General features: G+C 42.2%; 1 protein-coding gene across 3 annotated transcripts in view; it reads right to left on the bottom strand.

Moving 5' to 3' along the window:
- Positions 1-11,453: 11,453 nt before the first annotated feature.
- Positions 11,454-22,949, bottom strand: part of RAPGEF4 (Rap guanine nucleotide exchange factor 4) — a 317,013-nt gene continuing 305,517 nt past the window's right edge. For 2 of the 3 annotated variants that reach the window (XM_073807568.1, XM_019923308.3), the window contains 2 exons: positions 15,605-15,659; positions 11,454-12,716 (listed from right to left, as the gene is read on the bottom strand). In XM_073807568.1, coding sequence (XP_073663669.1) covers positions 12,589-12,716; positions 15,605-15,659 — 183 coding nt within the window. In that variant the 3' untranslated portion in view covers positions 11,454-12,588. The remainder of the gene's footprint in view (positions 12,717-15,604; positions 15,660-22,949) is intronic. The other variant, XM_073807569.1, reaches the window with a different exon arrangement.

Below are 22,949 nucleotides of genomic sequence, written 5' to 3' on the forward strand. Positions count from 1 at the left end.
GTTTTTATCATAAATTGATGTTGAATTCTGTCAAAAGCTTTTTCTGCATCTATTGAGATAGATCATGTAGTTTTTATTCTCCAATTTGTTGATGTGGTGTATCACACGGGTTGATTTGTGGATATTGAAAAATCCTTCCATCCTTGGGGTAAATTCCACTTGATCTCGGTGTATGATCCTTTTAATGTGTTGTTGGATTTGGTTTGCTAGTATTTTGTTGAAGATTTTTGCGCCTATGTTCATCAGTGGTGTTGGCCTATAATTTTCTTTTTTGTGATATCTTTGTCTGGTTTGGGTATCAGGTTGATGGTGGCCTCATAGAATGAGTTTGGGAGTGTTCCTTCCTTTGCAGTTTTTTGGAATACTTTCAGACAGATAGCTGTTAACTTTTCTCTAAATGTTTGATAGAATTAGCTTGTGAAGCCACCTGGTCCTGGACTTTTGTTTGTTGGGAGTTTTTAAATCTCAGTTTAAATCTCATTACTTGTGATTGGTCTGTTCACATTTTCTATGTCTTCCTGGCTCCGTCTTGGGATATTGTACCTTTCTAAGGATTTGCCCATTTCTTCCAGGATGTCCATTTTATTGGCATAGAGTTGCTTGCGGTAGTTTCTTATGATCCTTTGTATTTCTGTGGATTCCAGTGTAACTTCCTTTTCATTTCTGATTTTATTGATTTGAGCCCTCTGTCTTCTTTTCTTGATGAGTCTGGCTAAATGTCAATTTTGTTTGTCTTTTCAGAGAACCAGTTTACAGTTTCATTGATCTTTTCTGTTAAGTCTCTATTTCATTTATTTCTGCTCTGATCTTTACAATTTCTTTCTTCTGTTAACTTTCAGTTTGGTTTGTTCTTATTTCTCTAGTTGCTGTAGGTGTAAGGTTAGGTTGTTTCTTTGAGATTTTTCTTGTTTCCTGAGGTAAGATTGTATTGCTATAATCTTCCCTCTTAGAACTGCTTTTGCTGGGTCCCATAGGTTTTGGATTGTCGTGCTTTCATTTTCATTTGTCTCTGGGTAGTTTTTGATTTTGTCTTTGATGTCTTCAGTGATCCATTGGTTGTTTAGTCACATATTGTTTAGCCTCCATGTGTTTGTGTTTTGTTTTTTTTTTTTTTACATTTTTTTCTTGTAGTTGATTTCTAATCTCATAGCGTTGTGGTCAGAAAAGATGATTGATATGATTTCAATTTTCTTAAATTTACTGAGGCTTGTTTTGTAGCCCAGCATGTGATCAATCCTGGAGAATATTCCATGTGCACTTGAGAAGAGTGTGTATTCTGCTGCTTTCAAGTGGAATGTTCTATAAATATCAATTAACTTCGTCTTGTCTAATGTGTCATTTAAGGCCTGTGTTTCCTTATTTGCTTTCTGCCTGGCTATCTGTCCATTGATGAAAGTGAGGTTTTAAAGTCCCCTACTATTATTGTGTTACTGTCAATTTCTCCTTTTATGGCTGTTAGCATTTTCCTTATAATTTAGGTGCTCCTATGTTGGGTGCATACATATTTACAATTGTTATATCTTCTTGAATTGGTCCCTTGATCATTATGTTGTGTCCTTCTTTGTCTCTTGTACCAGTCTTTATTTTAAAGTCTATTTTGTCTGATGCGAGTATTGCTACTCCAGCTTTCTTTTGATTTCCAGTTGCATGGAATACCTTTTTCCATTCTCTCACTTTCAGTTTGTATGTGTCCCTATATCTGAAGTGGGTCCCTTGTAGACAACATATAACAACATATAAAGACAAGACAAAGGGTTTTGTTTTTGTATCCATTCAGCCAGTCAGTGTCTTTTTTTTTTTTTTTTTTTGCGGTACGTGGGCCTCTCACCGCTGTGGGCTCTCCTGCTGCGGAGCACAGGCTGTGGACGCGCAGGCTCAGTGGCCATGGTTCACGGGCCCAGCCGCTCCGTGGCATGTGGGATCTCCCCGGACCGGGGCATGAACCCATGTCCCCTGCATCGGCAGGCGGACTCTCAACCACTGCGCCACCAGGGAAGCCCCAGTCAGTGTCTTTTCGTTAGAGCATTTAATCTGTTTATGTTTAAAGTCATTATTGATATGTATGTTCTAATTATTGCCCTTTTGTTAATTGTTTTGGATTTGTTTCTGTAGGTGTTTTTTTCTTCCTTTCCTTTTTTCTTTTGTGATTTGTTGGCTAACTTTAATGTTGTGTTTGGATTCTTTTTTTGTGTGTATCTGTTGTATTTTTTTGGTTTGTGGTTACCATCAGGTTTTGATATAGCAGTCTATATGTAAACAAGACTGTTTTAAGTTTCTGGTCTGTTAATTTCCAATATCCTGCACTTGTGCTCTCCTCTTCTCACAGTTGCTGGTTTTGATATCACATTTGTGTGCAGATGATTTCCTACATTTACTATATGTTTGCCTTTACTGGTGAGCTTTTCCATTCATAATTTTCTTGTTTCTAGTTGTGGCCTTTTCTTTTCTGCCCAGAGAATTTCCTTTAGCATTTGTTGCAAACTGGCCTGGTGGTGCTTGTCTAGCTTTTGCTTATCTGTAAAGCATTTGATTTCTCCATTAAATCTGAACAAGAGCCTTGCTGGGTAGAGTGTTCTTGGTGGTAGGTTCCCTTTCATCACTTTAAATATGTCCTGCCACTGCCATCTGGCCTGCAGAGTTTCTGCCTAGAAGTCAGCTGATAACCTTATGGGAATTCCCTTGTATGTTATTTGTTGCTTTTCCTTTGTTGCTTTTTTTTGCGGTACACGGGCCTCTCACTGTTGTGGCCTCTCCCGTTGCGGAGCACAGGCTCTAGACACGCAGGCTCAGCGGCCATGGCTCATGGACCTAGCCGCTCCGCGGCATGTGGGATCCTCCCGGACCGGGGCATGAACCCGTGTCCCCTGCATCGGCAGGCGGACTCTCAACCACTGTGCTGCCAGGGAAGCCCGTCCTTTGTTGCTTTTAATATTTTTTCTTTGTCTTTAATTTTTGTCAGTTTGATTAATATGTGTCTCCACGTGTTCCTCTTTGGGTATATCCTGCCTCGGACTCTCTGCACTTCCTGGGCTTGGGTGACTGTTTCCTTTCCCATATTAAGGAAGTTTTCAGCTACTTTCCCTTCAAATATTTTCTCAGGTCCTCTCTTTCTCTCTTCTCCTTCTTGGACCCCTATAATGCAAATGTTGGTGCATTTAGTGTTGTCCCAGAAGTCTCTTAGACTTTCCTCATTTCTTTCCATTCTTTTTTCTTTATTCTGTTCCATGGAAGTGATTGCCACCATCTGTCTTCCAGTTTACTAATCCATTCTTCTGCCTCAGTTATTCTGCTATTGATTCCTTCTAGTGTATTTTTCATTTCAGTTATTGTATTGTTCATCTCTGTTTGTTCTTTAGTTCTTCTAGGTCTTTGTCAAACATTTCTTGTATCTCAGTCTGTGCCTCCATCCTTTTTCCAAGGTCTTGATCATCTTTACTATCATTACTCTGAATTCTTTTTCAGGCAGATTGCCTATCTCTGTCTGCACTTCACTTAGTTGTTCTTTTGGGGTTCTATCTTGTTCCTTCATCTGGGACATATTCCTCTGGTGCCTCATTTCGTCTAACTTTCTGAGTGTTCTGCAGGCTGCAGGTTGTAATTCTTCTTGCTTCTGCCGTCTGCCCCCTGGTGGATGAGACTAAGAGGCTTGTGCAGGCTCTCTGGTGGGAGGGACCAGTTCCTGCCCACTGGTGGCCAGGAGCTGGGTCTTGTCCCTCTGAGCAGGGCCATGTCAAGGGGTATGTTTAGCAGGCTGCTGTGTCCTCAGGAAGACTTTTAAGCAGCCTATCTGCTGATGGGTGGGGCTGTGTTCCTGCCCTGTTGGTTGTTTGACCTGAGGTGTCTCACCACTGGAGCCTATAGGCTGTGGGGGTGGGGCAGGTCTTGGTGGCCTCCAGGAGGGCTCACACCAGTGAGTACTCCCCAGAGCTACTGCCGCCAGTGTCTTTGTCCCTGCAGTGAGCCACAGCTGCCCCCCCACCTCTGCAGGTAGACCTGGCCCAATCTCTCATGAGGTCACTGCTTTTTTCCCTGGGTCCTGATGTGCACGAGACCTGTGTGCGCCCTCCAAGAGTGGAGTTTCTCTTTCCCACAGTCCTGTGGAATTCCTGCGATCAAACCCTGCTGGCCTCCAAAGGCAGATTCTCTAGGGGGGCTTCTCCTCCCATTGACAGACCCCCAGGCTGGGGAGCCTGACGTTGGGCCCAGAACTTTCACTCCTGTGGGAGATCCTCTGTGGTATAATTATTTTCCAGTTTGTGGGTCGCCCACCTGGCAGGTGTGCGATTTGATTTTATCGTGGGCGCTCCTCTCTTACCATCTTGTTGTGGCTTCTTTGTCTTTGGATGTAGGTTTTCTTTCTTGGTAGGTTCCAGCATTTTTTGTTCGTTGGTTGTTCAGCAGTTGTGATTTTGGTGTTTTCATAAGAAGAGGTGAGCTCATGTCCTTCTACTATGCCATCTTGTCTCCATCTTTTGATGTCCTCTTTTACATCATCATGTTCATCCTTTTGCTGTTCATTGTAGCTATAATTGCTTTCACAATTAAATTTTTTTTGTTTTTCTTAGAAATCTACTGACTTATTTAAGTGATATACTTTCCTATTTAAGTGTTATACTTTCCTATTTTGATTATCTCTTTCCTATCGGGTCTTCTTTTCTATTTAGAGAAGAATTTTCAGTATTTTTTTTTAGGATAGGCTTAGTGTTACTGTATTCTTTTAGTTTTTGCTTGTCTGAGAAATTCTTTGTCTCTCCCTCTATTCTAAATGACAACCTTGCTGGGTAGAGTATCCTAGGTTGCAGGTTTTTTCCTTTCAGGACTTTGAATAAATCTTGTCACTCCCTCTGGCCTGTGAAGTTTCTGTAGAGAAAGCAGCTGATAGCCTTATAGGGGTTCTCTTGTGACTCTTTGTTTTCTCTTGCTGCCTTTAGAATCCTCTTTTATCTTTTATCTTTTTTTTTTTTTTTTTTTGCGGTACACGGGCCTCTCACTGTTGTGGCCTCTCCCGTTGCGGAGCACAGGCTCCGGACGCGCAGGCTCAACGGCCATGGCTCACGGGCCCAGCCGCTCCGCGGCATGTGGGATCTTCCCGGACCGGAGCACGAACCTGTGTCCCCTGCATTGGCAGGCGGACTTTCAACCACTGCACCACCAGGGAAGCCCTAGAATCCTCTTTTACCTTTAACTTTTTCCATTTCAATTATGCTGTGTTTTGGTGTAGGTCTGTTTGGGTTCATCTTGTTTGGGACCCTCTGTGCTTCCTGTACCTGGATATGTTTCTTTCTTTAGGTTCAGGAAGTTTTCAATCATAATTTCTTCAAATATGTGTTCTTTTTTAAAATTATTTATTTATTTATTTATGGTTGCATTGGGTCTTCATTGCCGCACACGGGCTTTCTCTAGTTGCAATGCGCAGGCTTTTCATTGCAGTGGCTTCTCCTGCTGTGGAGCATGGGCTCTAGGCACGCAGGCTTCAGTAGTTGTGGCACGAAGGCTCAGTAGTTGTGGCTTGTGGGCTCAGTAGGTGTGGCTCATGGGCTCAGTAAGTGTGGCTCGCGGGCTCTAGAGCGCAGGCTCAGTAGTTGTGGCATACGGGCCCAGTTGCTCTGCGGCATGTGGGATCTTCCCAGACCAGGGCTCGAACCCGTGTCCCTTGCATTTGGTAGGTGGATTCTTAACCACTGCACCACCAGGGAAGCCCCAGATATGTTTTCTATCCACTTTTCTTTTTCTTCTCCTTCTGGGATCCCTATTATGTGTAGATTGGCTTGCTCTAAATTATCCCATAGGTCTTGCATATTGCTTTTTTCTTCCCACTTGCTTTTCTGTCTGTTGTTTTGATTGGGTAATTTCCATTAATCTATTTTCCAGATCATCTATTCTTCCTCCTGTGTTATTTAGTTTGCTATTTATTGCCTTCAGTTTTTGTTTTGGCAAATGAATTTTCATTGGCTCCTCTTTATAGTCTCTAGTTCCCTGTTACAGTGATTTGCATTTCTTTTTCCTTTGCTTTTTTTTTTGGGCCACAACATTGCATCTTGTGGGATCTCAGTTCCCTGACCAGGGATTGAACCCAGGCCACAGCAGTGAAAGCGCAGAATCATAATCACTAGACCACCAGGGAACTCCCTGAATTTCTATTGATAGCCTTTTAAATTCCTTTAGTATTTTTATTACTTCCTTTTTAAACCTGGGGTCTCCTAGACTGGAGAGGTCTGTTTCATTGTTTGTTCTCTCAGGGGAATTCTTTTGTTCTTTAATAATAGAGTAATTGGGAGTAATTCCTCTGCTCTTTCATTTTACTTGGCTTTCTCTGAACTTAGGAGAAACAGTTATCTGCTGTGGTCTTGAAGTGCCGTTTTTATGTGGGAGTGCCCCTGTGTAGCCTATGTCAGTCTGATATTGTTGGTGTGAGGATTGTTTTTGGTATGGATGTCTGCCATATCTTTCCTCAGTGTGTGCTGGCTGTTATCCCCTCGTTAGGGTGTGTGATTGCTGTTGTGGTGACCAGAGCCTGCTCTGGCTGTTGAATGGGGCCTGCTCTTTGCTCTGGGGTTGTCACATCCCTGTGGGCATCAGGGTCTGCTCCCCAGTTGTTGGAGTAGAAGCCCTGAGATCCGTTTCAGAGCTGTGGTGTGAGGTAGGCATTACCAGAGCGCTCCTGCTGGGAGAGGAGGCACTGAGTATTCCTCCACAGGAGCTGTCCACGTGGAAGTGCACTCTGTGGTGTCATTTGTCATGTGTTGTGTGGGCTCACGAAGTACACTGTTGTTGGCACTGCCCTCAGCATTGCCTCAACCCTGGGAATGCAGGAAATAAGCCTGGGTGTCCCTCAGGCACTGTGCTCACAAAGCCTCCGGCCCAGACCCACTGAAGTCTGGTACGCAGACCTGCTGTAGTCATGCACCTGGACACGCAGTGGGAGCTACAGTAATCAGCTCACATGCCAGCCCTGTCTCCTCGTGAGTGAACCCACAAAGCCCGCTGCTATTAATGCTGGACCCACCACCACCATGGGAGCACCAGCAATCTGCTTGGATATCCTGCAAGCGCTGAGCTTACAGAGCTACTGGAGGCGTAAATCCCAGGAATTCGCACAGTTGTGGGGAACTGGCTCAGATTTCAGACCCACCTCCGTGTGTGCGCAGTCCACAGGTGCTTGCATGCTCCCAGGGCTCAGAGGCAGAGCCGCGCCAGCCGTGAGCATGCTGAGAATGGGGCTGCTGTGGTGGGACCCCACCCCTCCTTTCATATGCAGCTTAACAATGGGGTTTTTATGGCAGACCTGGGCTCCATCCTGTGCAAACCCCTCGTTGTGGCCTGGACCACACTCCAGTCCCTTTGGGCTGTCTCTGTGCAGCCAACCCTAGTCCTCTCCCCGGGTCTGCACAAGGACAACGTTGTATGGTTCCACTTAGATGACGTAACTTCCAAATCCATAAGAGTGAAGCGGTAGTTTGCAGGGGCTGGGGGGAGGGGGAAGTCGGGAGTTATTATGTAATAGGTAGCTTCAGTTTAGGTTGATGAAAAGTTCTGGAGATGGATAGCAGTGATGGTTGCACAACAGTGTGAATGTACTTCATGCCACTGAACTGTGTACTCAAAAATGGTTAGAATGGTATATTTTATGTTGTGTGTATTTTACCACAACAAAAAATTAAAAAGTGGCCCAAGTAAGGAGGAAGAAGGGTGTTTGACTCTGTGTGGGTTCTTCTGGGTCTGCCACTGCTCTTTAATATTTGCCATTATGCACAATTCCCTCTGCCCTACGTTTTAAGCCTGCATCATAAGTAATTAAGGAATTAGATTTGACACATGTGGCATCCACAGTGAGGTATCATAAAGCAATGGCCCTGCCCCGTAAGGGCTGCCGTTAGAAATGCAACCCCTGCCTTTAGCACTTCGGGCTTCCTACTGCTCTGGGGTAAAAGATGAAGCTCCTTAGAAAGGCCTTGCAAGGCTGTGCACACGCTGAGCCCAACTTAGGTCTCCAGCACACCTTGAAGCCTGCTCACCCTTGCTCTCTCTGCTCTTCCACGGTGAGCTTTCCACCATCAGTTCTTCGTGCCGCCAAGGTTGTTTCCTCCTTAGAACGTATTCTCTCCTCTCTCTGCTTAGTTAGCATTTTCCTCCTTCAGTGTTCAGGTCAGCTGTTCCTGCACAGAAAACATTTCCTCACCTCAGATCAGGTTAAATCCTCTTACTACATGTTCTGGCAACCCCACATCCTTTCTTGGAAGTGATTTTATATTTGTTTGTTTCTTTATTTGATTACTCTTCTGTCTTTCCCAATAGGTGATAAGCTCTAGGAGAACAGGGATCCTCTAGCTTTTCTCACATTGAATCCTGAGCTCCTAGAGGGCCTGGCACTCACTCATAAGCCCCTCAATCATCATTGGCTAGTGAATGAATGAATAGAAAGATAACTAACAATATCAAACTAAGTCAAAGATTCTTCTCCAGTTTATAAGTCATTGATGCTGTGACCTGCCCATCGAATACATTCTTCTCCATGTAAGACACATAGAGAAAGTTAAGATTATTTCACAGCAAGAGATGTAATAAATTTTATTTTTATTTATTTATTCATTTATTTTGCGGTACATGGGCCTCTCACTGTTGTGGCCTCTCCCGTCGCGGAGCACAGGCTCCGGACGCGCAGGCTCAGCGGCCATGGCTCACGGGCCCAGCCGCTCCGCGGCACGTGGGATCCTCCCGGACTGGGGCACGACCCTGTGTCCCCTGCATCGGCAGGCAGACTCCCAACCACTGCGCCACCAGGGAAGCCCAAGAGATGTAATACATTTTAGATTGACAGCAAAAAGAAAGCTATTCAAGGTAGGGGTTCATTTTTACAACACTGCATATTCTATGTTGATTTTTCAAAAAAAAATTATAAGTACAACTTGAAACCAGAATGACACTTAAGTTTCTCCCACTGGTAGTTATTGAACCTCATTCATATTTCAGAGGAAATACCATTGAATTCAGGAGAAATCTATTTAACCTGCATGACATTCAAAAATAGCTGGAAAAGCTTAGCTCCTGTACACTGTGCCAGTGACCTTGCTAAGCAGGTATGTGAAACACTTAAATGTATAATTTTGTACAGGTGCTTTTGGTAAAAACATTCTTTCTTCTTTCTTATATCTTCCAGCAAACCTCATTATCCTCCTTGCGACCCTGTAGGCATCTCATTTTCTCTTGGCTTGTTTGCAAATTTTAAAATATTAACTGCATCTCCTGCTTCAGGAAGAGTTGTTTGGCTCCTACTCTCCATTTTTACTGTGTGAATTCTTTTACTTCGCCATCAGTACCTTGAATAATGGAGTTTAATGCATTTTCAAAGAAGCCAGACATAATTAAAAATCTCTTATCTTTATTAAGTAAAGCAATACTTATTCTCATTTGGAAGACCAAGGGGAATATACATGGGAGAATATGTATTAATTTTGAATAATGTGGAAACTATATTAAAATAAGGTCATAAGGGGTCAGTCACCATGGAGTTGGGGAAAAGAAGCTGTCATGTAGGATACCAGCTTTTAAGTAAGATAGGAGTAAGGAAGAGTAAACAAGAGCAAGGATGCCCAAGGGATAGGCTGTCAGCTTAATTTGTCAGCTTTTAAAATTTTCTAAGGAAAGGAAAACTACATAATGGTGGAAAATCATTATATATTATATAAGGGAAACTTTGCAGCTGATACTGAAGTCTATGAGATAGTAAAATGCTGAAAAATAATGACTTCAATAAAATTTATTCAGTGACTTTTTTTTATTCTCTAGTAAATCCTAGGCTTTGTGTCTGACTCTGGATAGGAGGCGTAACATTGCATAAAACACCACCCTGTACCTGGGGACCTTGAATGATTACATAAATGAACACAGAAAGGCATTTGGCTGCCTTAGTGTTTCTCAAAGAGGCCTTTAACTGTGGATGTTAAAAGGGATTACAGGAACTTCTCTGGTTGCGCAGTGGTTAAGAATCCACCTGCCAATGCAGGGGACACGGGTTTGAGCCCTGGTCCGGGAAGATCCCACATGCCGCGGAGCAACTAAGGCCAAGTGCCGCAACTACTGAGCCCGCACGCCTAGAGCCTGCGCTCCGCGGCAAGAGAAGCCACTGCAATGAGAAGCCCATGCACTGCAACGAAGAGTAGCCCCCGCTCACCGCAACTAGAGAAAGCCCGTGCAGAGCAACAAAGACCCAACACAGCCAAAAATAAATTTATAAAAGGGATTACAGCAGGACTTCTCAGAGCCTTGAATATGTTAATGAACATTGGGAATCATTTCTAAGGGGGTATATTATATTATATTATCGTTCCCAAATTTTTGAAGATGTCATCTTGGTTTTGTGTTTTGCTCTGCAATTGTGCGTGTTTTGGGAGGAACAGCTTATGAACTTGTGAGGTTTTTTTTTAACATCTTTATTGGAGTATAATTGCTTTACAATGTTGTGTTAGTTTCTGCTGTACAACAAAGTGAATCAGCTATATTATAGTATACGTATATCCCCATATCTCCTCCCTCCCACCCTCCCTATCCCACCCCTCTTGGTTGTCACAAAGCACCAAGCTGTTCTCCTTGGGCTATGCGGCTGCTTCCCACTCGCTATCTATTTTACATTTGGTAGTGTATATATGTCCATGCCACTCTCTTGCTTCGTCCCAGCTTACCCTTCCCCCTCCCCGTGTCCTCAAGTCCATTCTCTACTGAACTTGTGAGATTATAGCCTGGAATACACTCTGGAAAATGCTGACGTTAAAAAACAGACATGGGTCCGGAAATTAAATAATTTTGGAAAATTTTTCATCAAATAGTATACCAATTGCTTAAATCACTGAGAAATTGTGTAGGACCCATAACAGGCAGCTCGAAAATCTCGTGCCTCTTCATAGCAGCAGTATTCCTAATAGCTGAAAAGTGGCAACCACCCAAATGTCCATGAATTGATAAATGGGCAAACAACATGTTGTATATCCATATCATGGAATATTATTCAGCTGTAAAAAGGAATGGAGTACTGATACCTGCTACAATGTGGATGGACCTTGAAAACATTACGCTAAGTGAAATAAACCAGACACAAAAGTCTCCATATTATATGATTCCATTTAAACAAAATGTCCGGAATAGGTAAATCCACAGAGACAGAAAGCAGATTAATGGTTTCCAAGGACTGGTGGGAGATGAAAATGAGGAGTGGCTGCTAATGGGTATGGGGTTTATTTAAGGGATACGGAGAACATTCTGGAATTATATAGTGATGATGGTTGAACAATCTTATGAATATATTAAAAACCACCAAATTGTACACTTTAAAAAGGTGACTTTTAGAGTATGTGAATTTTATTTCAATGAAAAGAAATCCAGGATCCCATCATACCAGATGGTTATCTCTCCCATATTATAGGAATTGAGAACAACACACCTTTTCTTGTCACAATTATATTTAATGAAGATAGTAGCTGTTATTTACAGAAGATATACATACATACAATTCCTACACATTAAATGTAGCCTAATTGTGAAAACAGGAAAAAATGTACTCCAAAATTACATACTAAATAAAATAAATAAAAAGTAATTATTTGGCACAATATCTATCATGTAGCAAATAAATAACTCTATACCATTGATTGAATGAACTATTTACAATATTTGAAAGTGCAAAACAATTGCTGAAAATTAAGATATCTGTGATAACATTTAAGTCCAGAAAATATGTGGGTTTTTTTAATCAGTAACAATAATTAGCCAATAGTAAAGGTTTTTTTTAATGCCCAGGAAAATAATTTTGAAAAATGTTTTCTGAATATTGTGCTCTTTTGAAGTGTCTTTTTTTTTTTTAATCTTAACGCTAGCAATTTTAAGAACCTTGGAGTTCCTCAGTGGAATTCTTATATATGTACTCCTGATTTGTAAGTTTAAAAAAGTTACATTGTAAACATAAATATTATTCTATATGTCATTCAGAAATTACAGACCAGTCCTCCCTAAATTACATAAGCAGCCAGAATGTTTTGTAGTAACGTGGTCGGGTACAGTTCCTTCAGAGGTAAAACTATGAAGATGGAAGAATACAGTCTCTAATTTGGAGTTACACGGATTCCTCAACCCCTTCCAAAACCTCCATGCTCAAATCAAAATGTTGAGTTAGAAATTATGAAACTATACCACCAACGATGCAGGCAAATAAATACCATTTGTAGCACATCTCATCCTGTAAACACTCCTAGAAAAAAATATCAGCTTGATACTTCTCTTGACAATGATATTTCTACCATACTCTTCATGTGGGTCTTATTTTATGTTTCAGCAAAGAAGATGGCACAACTGGAAATAAAATACGGTGACTACAAACGGGGGATTCCTAAGCTAGTGTGTGCAAGCTGTGTGCAAGTCAAAGAATTTCTTCTTTTGTCATGACGCTGGTAAGCTGAATGCAGCACTGAGATGTCTCAGGATGGGTTTTTGCTTGTTTTATAGAGTTCTCTAGTGACAATACAGTGAGTACTAGCATAAATGGCATTTTTGAAAGATTGTGGACTGGACGCAAACCGTTGTTCTGAGCACTTTAAATGTCTATGGTCGACGAGGCTCTAATCTGTGTGACATCTGTGATAAAGTTCTCTGGTTGTCAATCACATTTAATTGTCGTACGTAACTCCGGACATCCTGATGGTTTTTATTAGCCTGAGCTGCATCAGGATCTGTTGAAGGAGAAAAGAGCAGGATTAGCGTTGCATAATATATGGATATAAGATACAGCCTTATTTACTCCAGCTTCTACGTTTATCATAAATTCCTGGGTTCCATCAAGACCTTTCAACATGTTATATTCATTGAAATGTTTCTACTTGGATGTTCCATCTCCTCCCTCCCACCCTATTCTTCCCCTGGAATCACATATTTTGATCATTTTCCTTTGCATTACATATTGTAAAAAAAAAAAAAAAAAAAAAGGCACCAAATAAAAGTGAAAGCATCGCCTGACAGCCCTGGTTATACATTAAAATTGTTTGCCCTTGCCGTCCCACCTGTGTCTCACACTCCCTTTGATCCAGATGAGGACTAATGGCATAGTTTTCATTAGCTCCTAACAAAAGCACTTAACACCTGGGCTGAACTGAAGCAAGCAAGTGTGAGACTAGTAAGTCCGACTCCCCTCATTACTTGCATACAATATACAGCATTATTGCATAGATTGTGTGTTCTTAGAGACTGTCCATACTCAGAAAAAAAAAAAGAAAAATCAACTCGGGCTGAAGGCATGACTTGTGCCCGGCCTTCAATTCTCCGATGCTATTTGTTCTGAAATCCCAATTACCATTCTAGTCTCATCCACTCCCCAAAGCACTCGAGCAGCAGAGCTATCTGAAGTTAACCAATTTCCCTAAAACTAGGCTGAAAGAAGAATCAAAGGCTCAGATCCCTACACAGCGAACAGACATGAATGAGGAAGGCCATTTGACAGTGGTGAACTGGAAACACAGTTCCCTTCAGAAGTGACTACGCAGCTCTTGCATGCTGATGCCATGTGGGGATCTGCACCCTGAGTGGCCGGATCTTCCTTTTTTTCTAGAGAAATAAGAAATCTGGATTTCTTCTCTGGGAATTCTTCCATTTTTGAATGGTGACATTATTTCACAATAAAAGGGAAAAAAAGCTCCGTTTAGATCCAACACCTTGGCCATGGTCCCTGGGTGGCCTCTGCCCTGTGGATCCCTGGTGTGGGACACTGGGAGTGGCCAGGCCAGCCTGGACTCTGGACCAGTGTTCTTTCCGCCATAGCACACTGCCTTCTGCAGTCCATCTGTTCTCTTTAGATCCACACACCACTCCCAAAGACAATTAGAATGCCATCTGCATGAGGGGCGAAGGGGAGTGCTGCAGGTCTGAACGCAGAAAAGCAGAGAAAAGATACAAAGGCCCCCACTTGCTCTAAGAAGAAACTCATCAGTATAATTATCACATATAAATAATGCCACAGTGTTTAATTTCCTCGCTTGTCACTGGCAGTGTACTCTACATTTACAATATAGTGTAATTACATTGTACATATTCCCACAATGTTTATGAATCTATTCTTATAGCTTTATCTATAGATTTTTGACTTCGGAGCTAAGCAGCTGTTGTTTACCAGCAGTTACTGATAACTTCAACAAATGCAGTGGAGATTTGTATATATAAAATTTCCCCCCATGTCTCTAGGAGATATAGGAGAACGTAGGAGTTACTTCCAAAGAAGTTTATAGAACAAAATATATTCTATCTTGGTTCTTCTCTGGTTCTTGGACCTCATGAAGAACCTTCTCAAGGCTTTGAACCCTCTTAGGCACACAGCATTTGTGTTTAATTTCAGGAATTTCCTAGAACCCCCTGAAGGGCCATGGATTCTAGGTTATAAACCTTTGTTGTGTAGACTGGCGTCACTTATATATTCTCATACTCACTTGTATAACTGCCTTATGATCGTGTCTTTATACATATAGTAAATCACTAGATGAAGAGATATGAGAGACTGTAATTCTGGCAGAATCCACATAAGATCAGTTGATGAGGTGCAAGCCTGCACCTTTTGGAAGGAAGAGGAGGCATAATCATTTGAATCAAGTTTTTAAAGACCTTGCTCCCCAAGTCAAGACTATTTTTCCTAGATTTCCCCCCCGGGCATTAAAAAATGAATGTTTAGCAGTTCTGGTATCCTGTGTTAGCAGACCCTCACTTTGGGCCAGTCCTGTGCTAGGAAGAGCAAAGATAGCTCTGATGAATAAAACAAGAAGCTTTTAGTCTCTGAGCACTAGGTTTATTGGAGGGGATGGTACTGGTAGCCTCGAAGTCATGTCAAATTATCATGTTAAGTTAATGAGCCCAATGACTTCAATGACTCATACAATGAAGTTATTAGCACAAAACTTTCTAGGGGCTACCTTCTCACTCCCAGACCGGCTGCAGGGAGCCAAAGCTCCAGCCCCTACCCAAAGTCCCAGTCCAGAGGAGACAGTAGCACTGGCCTGGCAGGGTGATCTGCTGCGATGATGCAACTTAACTCCCAACAGTTTAAACTTGCTATTTATTATTAGTGACGCTTTTCTATTAAAGCATTGTATTATACCAGTTTCTGTACAGATTTAAGAAAAACACCTTAATTCACCTAGAAATTCTAGAAATATAATATGAATTCCTGCTGTGGGAGCTTTTACACATGTACTTACAGACATTGATGCCTTCTCGCAACACCCCAAGAGACAATATTGTCTTTCCCAGTTTATAAACGACAGAATGAGTCATTACGAGTTGATGTGAGTTTCTCAACGTGAAGCAGTGAGTCATAAAGAGAGTTGGTTAGAGTCAGGATTTGTTGGCAATCATGCCTTAGTTGTCTATCCACTCTGTTAAGAGCAGATGAATTCTCTAAGTTCATTCATAAAATAATATTCTTATGGTTATTTTAAATGCAAGGCCCCTATCCCATGGGATTCGTGGTCCAGAGGGTCTCTGACACCATCAAATATTGTCCAGACTTCTAGAATGTCTCAGTAGCCTCACTGAAAAGGACTTAGCCACCAAGATCCATATTGCAGCGGCATTAACTTACTGAAGGGTTGGCTCCTGCAGTATCTCACCGTTCTGGCAGTATTTGCAATCATGCGCTAGAAAGAATAAAAAGAAGAACTGAAATGCAGGTAAACTTAGTGTAGAATCCAAAAAAGAAAACAAACCGTTATTTATTTCAGCAATACCTGGGAGCACAAGAAACAGCAGGTTCTGAGATGTGGATTATCTGGAGGCAACTGGTTGACGTCTAACCTGTTTAATCACTTGAAAGAGGCACCCACCCCCGCATGCCCCCCTCCCACGCATACAAGGTATTTGTCAGGTGAGGAATACTAGTGGCATAACTCTCCTCTAATTGCTTGTTCCTCAAGATGTAAAAAGCAGGCTGTCGTTCCTGAGAAATGGACCTTACTCCTCAGGACTCGTTTTTACCATCCTTTCTTGAGGTCACTGTGAATTTGCAAGAGAACCTGTAACTATTCTAGATCTGGAGAATGGTTAGCTTGTCAAGTTCCTCACAGTAAACAGGACTCAATAATGAGGTGTTTGATGATATTCATGGAACAATCATAGACATTCTATGGCCACATTTTTCCTATACACTATGCATTATTAACCTTTCTCATCTTCCAGCAAAAGTGTGTGTTTTAACGTTCACCTTAATTATGTGATTCCCTCCCTCCTTCCCTCTTCATCCTTCCTGATTATAACACTAACATGCATATTTTAGAATATCGTTTCAGACAGTAACTTCAGTTATATTTTGGTACATTTCCTTCTAATACTTTAAAAAATACATAAGCATGTTTTTCAAAAAACGGAAGTCATAACGTACATGTTTGTTTTGATCTGAATCTTTTCATATGGCATTATGACTCTTTTCCATGCCATTTGCATTTTAAAATCCTTTTTAAATAAGCAGGTATTCAGTCATGTGGATGGATCATAATTTATTTAACCTTTTAATTTTGTCATTAAGCGATCTCAATTTCTAAGTTTTGGTTGCCATAAAAACTTATAAGGAAACCTTTTGAACTGTGCTCAACTTAGTTAAAAACAAGAAAAGAAAGAAAGAAAGAAATGACGGACAAGAAACGTAAGGAAAAATATCAGTGAGACTGAAGCACTGTTTCTGAGTCACCACGTACATTTCTTGCTCGTGGTATTTTAAGGGTAACTGTGTAAACTCTCAGGACACGGGGACCCCCAGTCTCTGTGTAACATCTCAGGACACTTTTGCTCTCAAGGCGGTCCGCAGAGATGGTGGATTAATTCTAACACTAGCAGAAAATCTGTTAAGGCTCCAGCCAGGAAAAGAGACTTTCTAATCTCTGAGTGGCTATTTAATTCCAGTCCTTGCTTTTTTCTCTCCTGGAACCTTGGCTTGCCAAAATATAGAAAATGGCTCTGAGAAAACTGATGTAGTGTTAAAAAAAAAAAAAAAAATCAACTTATTTGGCAGGGAAATTTTTCATAGAAGAGTTGGAACTTTACAAATATGTACAGGTGAACATTCATAATACCTCACTAAATACTGCTCTGAGGCCTGTGGCATGCACCAAGTGACATCTGTCTGCACTGGGTAATTTCTCATACACAAAGAGGCACTTGGAAAAGTTAGAACTTCACTTTCATAAAGGTTCCTGCAAACCAGGACGTCCGTTGATCAGCATGAGAAATATATTACAAATACCTCCAAGAAAATGTAACATACAATGTATAATTAGCCTCTGATATATGGAGCCCTGAAATAAACAGTAACTACGATAATTTTCCTGCTAATTTACTTTAAGTTGTTTTTTCGCTTCTCCAAGGGCTTTGCACTTGAAGGGCACAAGTGTATTCCATGTAGAATTATTGTAATTCTTCAGATAGTGAATGGAGTGTAATTACTGAAAACCCTGGGAAATGCTGCCAGTGTGCCCCTCCAAAGAATAATAAAACAATTAGCAGGGGTCAGAAACCTCTTCCTATACCATTTTGTAGGGAGTAATTGTTCTGCTTTTCAGTTTTGAAAGCTAAAACATTTCATTCTGACTTTGGTTTTGGACTGCTCTTTACAGCTATACTCTGAGGCTTCATAATTTTTAGCTCATTATGTAGTTTAAAACGTGAGAACAATTGTTTAAATCAGTAATTTCCAGCTCTGGAGCTCATTCTACCTTTCTAAATCTTTGATTAATTTTAATAATGGTTTTAATTTTGACGTATCCCTTTTAATTGTACTCAGAGATAACTTCAGTTTAACTTTGCAATCCACATCTGGCTTTGCAATGAGGCCCATTCTTTCCCTTTGAGGTGGCTGCACAATAATGTAATATGTAAACCCTTAGTAACAGCACCCGGACTCTACTAGCACTGCTGGTCAATGCAGTTACAGAATGCTTTCACAAGGCCAAAGAAGGGTTAACTTGTTATTTGTAACCCCACCCTCTTTTGCACCCACTGACACATGCAATATTTAATATGCTGCTAACAGCTACAAGGTGCTTTCCTGGGGCTGCAGAAGGAGACTTCAGAAGGCCCCTTCTTCGTTTGTCTCCAGGGGCCTAAGGCCATCAAAGCCTGCCTACAAATAATGGCTCCCCACTGTTTAAAGGCATCAGCAACGAGGAGCTCATCATCTCCAAGGACAGCCCCTTGCAGTTTTAGACATGTATGACTACTGGACATTTCTTTATCATTTTGAGTCCAAGTCCCTTTTTTTTTTCCACATCATTATTGAAGTATAATTGCTTTACAATGTTGTGTTAGTTTCTGCTGTGTAACAAAGTGAATCAGCTATATGTATACATACATCCCCATATCTCCTCCCTCTTGCGCCTCCCTCCCACCCTCCCTATACCCCTTTGCTTTTCACCCCACTAATCCTAGTTCTGAGCTCTGGAGGCACAACACATGTGTTTAGTTCCGCTTTAAGGGGACAGTTCTTTAAATACGTGAAGGCAGCTATCACGGACATCTCTTCACCCCCAAGTTTTTTCTGGTTCAGCCTAAATTTTCCCACTTTCTTCACCAGTTTCTCATAAGTTTGAGGTATCTTGTGGATAGTGTCTAGCGCAGGGCCCTACCCTAAGCAAATCACAGAGTGCAGAAGAAACACGATTCTCCTTCCTCGATCTAGATGATGCTACACATCGAAGTCCACGATTTAAAAAAAGCCACACTGCTGACATCTGAACTTATAGTGAATTAAACCTCTCAGCCCTCTTCACTGAGCTTCCTTCTCTATAGACGTGCAGATGGTTTCTTGGACCAAAGTGGAGGGTTTTGCATTGATCTCCACTAAAAGCCATCCGGTTAGTCTTTCTATTCTTCCGCAGGCTTAAGCCTCACATGTCATTTCTGACGGCAGATGACTGTTCATTCATTGCTGTTCCCAGTGAAGGTTGGCAGAAACTAAGGTTAAAAGACATAGGCTTTATTATCCAACTGCCACAGCAGGGATGAAGCCAAAAGTTATACCCTAGGCTTTGTGGCGCTGCCAGAGCTCGCTGGCCTGCCTGGAGCAGACCAGGCAACTTTCCTACCAAGCCAGGCCAGTGGGAAGATACCTGATCACTCCAAAGCAGAGCTTCTCATCTTTTTTCTTCTCCCATCCCAGCAAACCTGAGGTTATGGCATGCTCCTGTTAGTAACTGGCTTGTTAAAACAGTGATTTGTAATTCAGGGGCAAGGTGAGGGGAATGTGTTCCTTTAGAAGGCGCCTGAATCAGTGCAGGTGGGCAGTGTGAGCCCCCCTTCGCACCTGACCTGACTCTGATACAGCTCCACCCCCTGCTGGGAAGCCCCACCTTAGGGTGTGCTCGTCAGCCTGCCCTGGAGGATGCTAGCCAAGAAAGTGGTCCACAGTCAGAATGCCAGGCTTCCCCTTGGGAATCCACATTCCAAATTTCCCACAGCCACCACTTGCCTTGGGACTAATGCAAAGTACAGGTTTTCAGAGCTTCTTTGCAAGAATTAATATGCTCATACAGTTTTTCGTCTACAGGGCTGAGAAGTGGACCCAACTGAAAGCTGATGAACCTCCCTCTGGACGTGAACTCACACGGGGAAGCTCAGAAGGGAAAAATAAGGTAGCAAGAGAAGGCTTCTGTAACTACCCTCAGGTATTATTTATTTCTTCTTTTTCTTCAGTGTTTATGTATTTATTTGGAAGTAATTTCAAACTTCCAGAAAATTTGCAAGAGGAGTCCAGAGAACTCGCATACAACCTGGTGAATGACTCTTAACAAGAACAACCATCTTAAGGGCACTTCCCAGGCGTCGGGCCTGTCCTGTTCGGCAGCTCACCGGGACAGCTGACCAATGGTGAGAGTCTGATCTGGACGAAGGCGTAGACAGCGCATGCCCAGTGACACTGTGTCAGGTATTTATTTCTTTATCAAGCTGAAAACAGAGCGACTCAGAAGCAGATGTCCTGCCTGGGGCCTGAGTTGCACAGTGACCAGCACAAAGATGCTGTCCAGAGAGGGAGTGGCCAGCTGTACGCACTTGAGCCCGGCCCAGGAGAGAGGCCCTGAGGCTGTGGTCCCAAACACAGATCTCCCTCAAGCTCGGATGCAAGTAATTCCTTCTCCTTGAATCCAGTGAGGGGTCAGAGGGGGCTCTTCTCAGATGGGGTCCTCGGGGCCCAGGCCTCCCCATTTACCTTCTGTGGCACCCTCCCCTCGGGGGCAGGCTGGCCACCTTACACCTTCACTCCTATCCAGATGGTCGATGACCCACCAGGCCTCCCCAGCCGTCTCTGGCTTTTCTGGCCAGCTCTGTATAGACTCTTGTGCCCCGTCTAAGCTCTCCTGTCCCTGAAGGGGAGTGGGCTTTCATGTCTGTTTTTCAAGTTCAGGCCAGCAGGCCCTCCAGGCAACACCACCGTGCACTGTTCCTCTCCCAACCTCCTACGCACAGCCAGCTGCCAGACGAGCCTGCCTCTTCTTAGGCCACGCTCGCTCTCTGCTCCAAGTCCCTTGAGAAGGTGCTCCCAGATGTCAGGCGTCTTCTAAACGCCTGCCCTCAGACGTTTTTGTCTTTCCTTCTGTTGCCCCTTGAGATCTTTGCCCTCCTTGTTCTTAATGTTTGTAAATTGCTTTTTCTTTTCTTCTTTCTGCCCCTACTCATTGGACTCTGCCCCCGTGCATATGCCTGTCAAATCTAGGATCTCAGTCAACTACTCCTTGCTTACCACGTGTAAAACCACATTCACACCATTCTGTTTATTTCACTCAGACCCTCATATATTTGGGACAAGAATTTTTTTCCACATGTATATCCAGAAATATATTTGTCTCTCACCTGCAAAGACTGTGCCCATGACAGCAACCAAGTGGAATTAAAGGCAAGGTGAGGACCAGAGATAAAAGATAAAAGGGCCCAGGAGCTGAGCCAGTCTTCACCGTATCCCTGAGGAAGAACCCCGGCCCCTCTTCTGGCCTACGGATCTTTAATATCCAGGAGGTGAGTGACACACAGATACAAGCATGTAACAGGCATGATGCTCATGGTATATTGTACATACAATGGCCGTGGGGACATGGCAGCTCAGGTGTCTGTGCAGGCGCTTGCAGAATATTGTGCATCTCTGAACGCAGGGAAGGACACCGAAGGACTGACACAATTAGCACTACAGGGAGGAGGGTGGACAGAATAGTGTCGAGTGAGGAACAGAAAGCTAAGGGAGCCATTTTGCGTAAGGTATCGGTAACATAAAATGCTTGGGACATTCTGCTTAATCAGCTTTTCTGATAAAATAGAAAATGCTTTTGGATTAAATCTTTGTTACATAAATTCCTTTATAAATGCTTTAGTGTACTGTCCTATCTCACTAAGTCCAACACTGGAATATAATTGGGTTATTCTTTTACTCAACAAATACTTTTACTCAAGTATTTCTTGCATACTTCTGATATGCCAGACACCTTTTTGGGTGCTAGAGAAACCAAACGGATAAGATACTTGGTCTAGGACATTTACATTCTAGTGGAGAAGACAGGCAATGAAGAGGCAATAAAGATCATCTTAGAATGTGAAACCAGCTGTCAAAGCAAGGTTATCTGTTGAGATCCAGCTGTCTGGCGAGGTGTGGATGGTAGAAGAATATTTGAAGGATGGTCAGGGAAGACCACTCGGAGGAGGGACACATGAGCTGAGACCTGAATGATGTGAAAGTGTCAGAGTGGTGAAGACTGAAGGAAGACAGTTTTGGGCAAAGGTAACAGCTAGTGCAAAGGCCCTGAGGCAGAAAGGAAAAGAAAGAAGGTTGGTCTCACCAACTTGGACTGAATACAGCGTAGATGAAGTGTGAGATGAGGCTGGATGGGGACTCAGGGTAACAAGTCTGGATTTGATTATATTTAATATGGTTTTATTTTCCTCTGATACAGGAAGTTACCTCTCCTTGCGTTTTGCTTTTTCACATTTTTTTTTAAATTGAAGTATAGTTGATTTACAATATTGCGTTTGTTTCAGGTGTACAGCAAAGTGATTCGGTTATGCATATATATGTAAATATATATTTTTTCAACTATAGTTTATTACAAGATATTGAATATAGTTCCCTGTGCTATACAGTAAATCTTTGTTGTTTATCTTTTTTATATACAGTAGTGTGCATCTGTTAATCCCAAACTCCCAATTTATCCCTCCCTCAACCCTGCTTCCCCATTGGTAACCCTAAGTTTGTTTTCTATGTCTGTGAGTCTGTTTCTGTTTTGTAAATAAGTTCATTTGTATCATTTTTTTAGATTCCACATATAAGTGATATCATATGACATTTGTCTTTGTCTGGCTTACTTAGTATGATAATCTCTAGGTCCATCCATGTTGCTGCAAATGGCATTAATTTATTCTTTTTCATGGCTGAGTAATATTCTATCCTATATATATATATATATATATACACACACACACACACACACACACACGCACACGTATATATAATATTTTACATATCTATATACAGCACATCTGCTTTATCCATTTGTCTGTCAGTGGACATTTAGGTTGCCTCCATGTTTTCGCTATTGTAAATAGTGCTGCTATGAACACTGGGGCGCGTGTATCTCTTCTAATTAGTGTTCATCTTTTCTGGATATATGCCCAGAAGTGGGATGGCTGGATCATGTGGTAGCTCTATTAGTTTTTTAAGGAACCTCCATACTCTTCTCCATAGTGGTTGTACAAATTTACATTCCCACCAACAGTGTAGGAGGATTCCCTCTTCTCCACACCCTCTCCAGCATTTGTAGACTTTTTGATGATGGCCATTCTGACCAGTGTGAGGTGGTACCTCATTGTAGTTTTGATTTGCATTTCTCTGATAATTAGCAATGTTGAGCATCTTTTCATGTGTTTGCTAGCCATCTGTATGTCTTTCTTGGAGAAACATC

This window comes from Tursiops truncatus, chromosome 7 (genome assembly GCF_011762595.2).
Source record: "Tursiops truncatus isolate mTurTru1 chromosome 7, mTurTru1.mat.Y, whole genome shotgun sequence".
In the NCBI taxonomy this organism is placed as follows: domain Eukaryota; kingdom Metazoa; phylum Chordata; class Mammalia; order Artiodactyla; family Delphinidae; genus Tursiops; species Tursiops truncatus.